The sequence below is a fragment of the Poecilia reticulata genome, unplaced genomic scaffold (genome assembly GCF_000633615.1).
Source record: "Poecilia reticulata strain Guanapo unplaced genomic scaffold, Guppy_female_1.0+MT scaffold_219, whole genome shotgun sequence".
Lineage (NCBI taxonomy): Eukaryota > Metazoa > Chordata > Actinopteri > Cyprinodontiformes > Poeciliidae > Poecilia > Poecilia reticulata.
Window position 1 is genome coordinate 13445 of NW_007615023.1, and position 3190 is coordinate 16634.

The 3190-nt window shown below is 46.4% G+C and overlaps 1 protein-coding gene across 1 annotated transcript in view; it reads right to left on the bottom strand.

The window, feature by feature from the left end:
* The window catches only part of dcc (DCC netrin 1 receptor), a gene marked incomplete at both ends in the record, with an annotated part of 106776 nt that overhangs the window by 11091 nt on the left and 92495 nt on the right, over positions 1-3190 (bottom strand). The window contains 2 exons of the mRNA XM_017303225.1: positions 694-826; positions 1508-1655. Of these exons, the coding sequence (XP_017158714.1) occupies positions 694-826; positions 1508-1655 (281 nt within the window). The remainder of the gene's footprint in view (positions 1-693; positions 827-1507; positions 1656-3190) is intronic.

Below are 3190 nucleotides of genomic sequence, written 5' to 3' on the forward strand. Positions count from 1 at the left end.
TAAAGAACCTGCAGCATGGATCAACCCGTCCAGTCAGATCCGTCAGAATGCAGAGAAATACTTTATTTAATGAAACGTGAGGCACACTGAGTGGCAGAACCTGATGGAGGAAACCAGCTGAAGGCAGCGAGGAGCAGGAAATCAGCTTCTCTGTGACCTTTGACCTACAGGCAACCAAACGTCTGCATCACGTTCAGCTTCTTTTTTTTTTTTTTTAGGCTCCTGCATTTATTTAAGCAAAACGGCCGAAAGGGAAGCAGAACGAATCAAGAGGGATAAAGGAGGAGAAGAAGATTCTACAACAGAAAGACAGGAAGTAGAAACAGACACCAATCAATAACTGAATCAATTATCGACTGATTGAGTTATTGGTCTGTGCAAGAAATTAGATACGTTTTCTGTCTGTGTTTTATTAAAGTTATTTGTTTGTTGAATTATTTCTAATACTGTATGAAAAAGGCATAAATGGAAAACTAGATTTTTTTAAAATCGTGATCGATAATCGATAGATTATTGATCAGTCGTTCTGCATGTTTTGCCTGTAGTTCCTGAACAGGAAGAATCGGTGTGGTGTCATCAGGACTCTGAGCCAATCAGCAGCGGAGAACCGGAGCGACGGATGAGAGGAGGAGGAAGAGGAGGATGAGGAGGCTGCAGTAAACGCCGCCGCCACCCATCAGCTCGCCGCCTCACTCCTGATGTTCCTCTCTCTCCTCTCGCCCGTCTCCTCCGGTCGCTTCGACCCTCAGGTCGCTGATTAAATGGCGGCTCGGCGGCGGCTCAGAGCCGCTGCAGTGAGGGGGCGGCCAGGCGAAGACCGGGCAGTCTATTAACGAGGCGCCGCCGTTAACGAGACGTTTTTATAAAGCTGGGGAATAAAAGCTGTGTGTGTGTGTCAGTGTCAGTGTGTGTGTGTGTGTGTCAGTGTGTGTGTGTGTATGTGTCAGTGTGTGTGTTAGTGTGTATGTGTGTGTGTGTGTGTTAGTGTGTGTGTGTCAGTGTCAGTGTGTGTATGTGTCAGTGTGTGTGTTAGTGTGTATGTGTCAGTGTGTGTGTGTGTGTGTCAGTGTGTGTGTCAGTGTGTGTGTGTGTCAGTGTGTGTGTGTGTGTGTCAGTGTGTGTCAGTGTGTGTGTGTGTATCAGTGTGTGTGTGGTCAGTAACAGCTTCAGTCTCTCCGCTCATCGATTCCTGACCGACACGTTGGAATGAAGAAACTCATCCAGATTCTCTGACTGTCAGCATGCAGCAGCAAAAATAAGTACACCCCATCTGCACCAAGGCAGGAGGGAAAAATAAGTACACCCCKTCTGCACCAAGGCAGGAGGGAAAAATAAGTACACCCCATCTGCACCAAGGCAGGAGGGAAAAATAAGTACACCCCGTCTGCTGCCATAGAAGGAAAGCAGCCAGTCGTGATCACATGACTGAATGACCAGGATGTTAGAGGTTCATCCATCCATCCATCCATCCATCCATCCATCCATCCATCCATCCATCCATCCCTCCCTCCCTCCCTACCGGTCAGTGATCGGGTCACGGCGCTCTCGTACAGAGGAACTCCCTCCCCTGCGTTGTTGAAGGCCTTCAGTGAGATGACGTAGTGAGAGCTCGGCTCTGAGGGCGAGAGAAAGAGAGAGATCAGGTGAGGCTCCTTCTACATCAGCACTCCAAGATGGCCGCCATTGTGCGGCCCCACTCATATAAACAGAGGAGGGGTGAAAGGTCACGGCCGACGTGAGCAGAATCAGTGAAATCCCTCTGCTGCCCCAGCAGGTTCTGGTCCCGACCCGACCCGACCCGACCCGTGGCTCCGCCATGTTCCCTCCGTGTCACCAAACCGCCGCATGAATTAACAGCAGGCATGAATTATGAATGCGGCGCTGCTCAGCAGCTGGATGCGAGTTTTTCATTACGCCTCCATTACGAGACCTGAGAGGGAAATTTCCAGCGCCGCAGAAAGACGGGTCCAATTTGTTTTGCTCTCCGCTGGCATGCAAATCGCTGGGCGCTCCGCTCCCACGGGGGAGGATGTCCCCCCCTCTGCAGGCGTCTCACAATTAGATTTCCACTCCAAACAGCTTTCTTATTAAACTGCCTTAAATTATTGATTGTAATTAAATGAGGGGGTTTCATCGTCGTAATGAATTAATGGAAGACGGGGAGCGCTGTGTCAATACTGGCAGCAGGATTTATGAGGGATGAGCGGCTGGTTCATCCGGGTCCGACTCCGGCTGCTGGCACCACACAGACGGAGAACCGACGTCTATGCTGTCTGATAACGGAGAAACTTTAAAATGAAAACAGTATTTAAAAGAGCAAAACGCATAGCTGGACGAAACGATCCCAATATGGCTTCCAGGATGTCACGGAAAATGTGTTTCTGTCGCTAAAATCACCAAATCCATGAGTGTTTGGTGTGGAATCAGGCCGACGTTTGTTAAACAACAGAACTTCAACATGTTTTCAGGATCTTGTCCATTTTCAAAATGGCCACCGTGGTTAGAATGGAGTTTATGTTTTCACTCAAGTCAGCAGTAGCTACTGCCAGTGGTGGGCGGAGCTAACCAAACAGACAGGTTCACTAACCACTGATTGGCTAAGCAAGAATCTTAGGTCTGCTAATGCTAAACCAGTACACACAAGATAATTAGTGCAAGCTAACGCTACACACTGAGAAAATAACCGAAGCTAATGCTACATAAAAAAACAAGAGAGGCTAATGCTACACTGAGAAACACAAAATAATGTCAGTGTAAGCTAAATCTAAATACATTAAAAACTAGCAGGAGCTAATGCTAAACTGCTAAACACATAAAAGATTAGCATGCGCCAATGCTAAACTGCTAAAAGAAACTAGCAAAACCTAAAGTTAAACCACTAAACAGATCATAAAGCTAGCAGAAGCTAAAGCTAAACAGATCAAAAAGTTAGCAAAAGCTAAAGCTCAACCGCTAAACAGATTAAAAAGTTAGCATAAGCTAATGTTAAACCGCTAAACAGATAAAAAAAATAGCAGAAGTTAATGCTAAACCACTAAACAGATGAAAAAACTACCAGAAGCTAAAGCTCAACCGCTAACAGATCAAAAAGCTAGCAGAAGCTAATGCTAAACAGATAAAAAATAGCTGAAGCTAACGCTAAACAGATGAAAAAACTAGCAGAAGCTAAAGCTAAACCACTAAACAGATG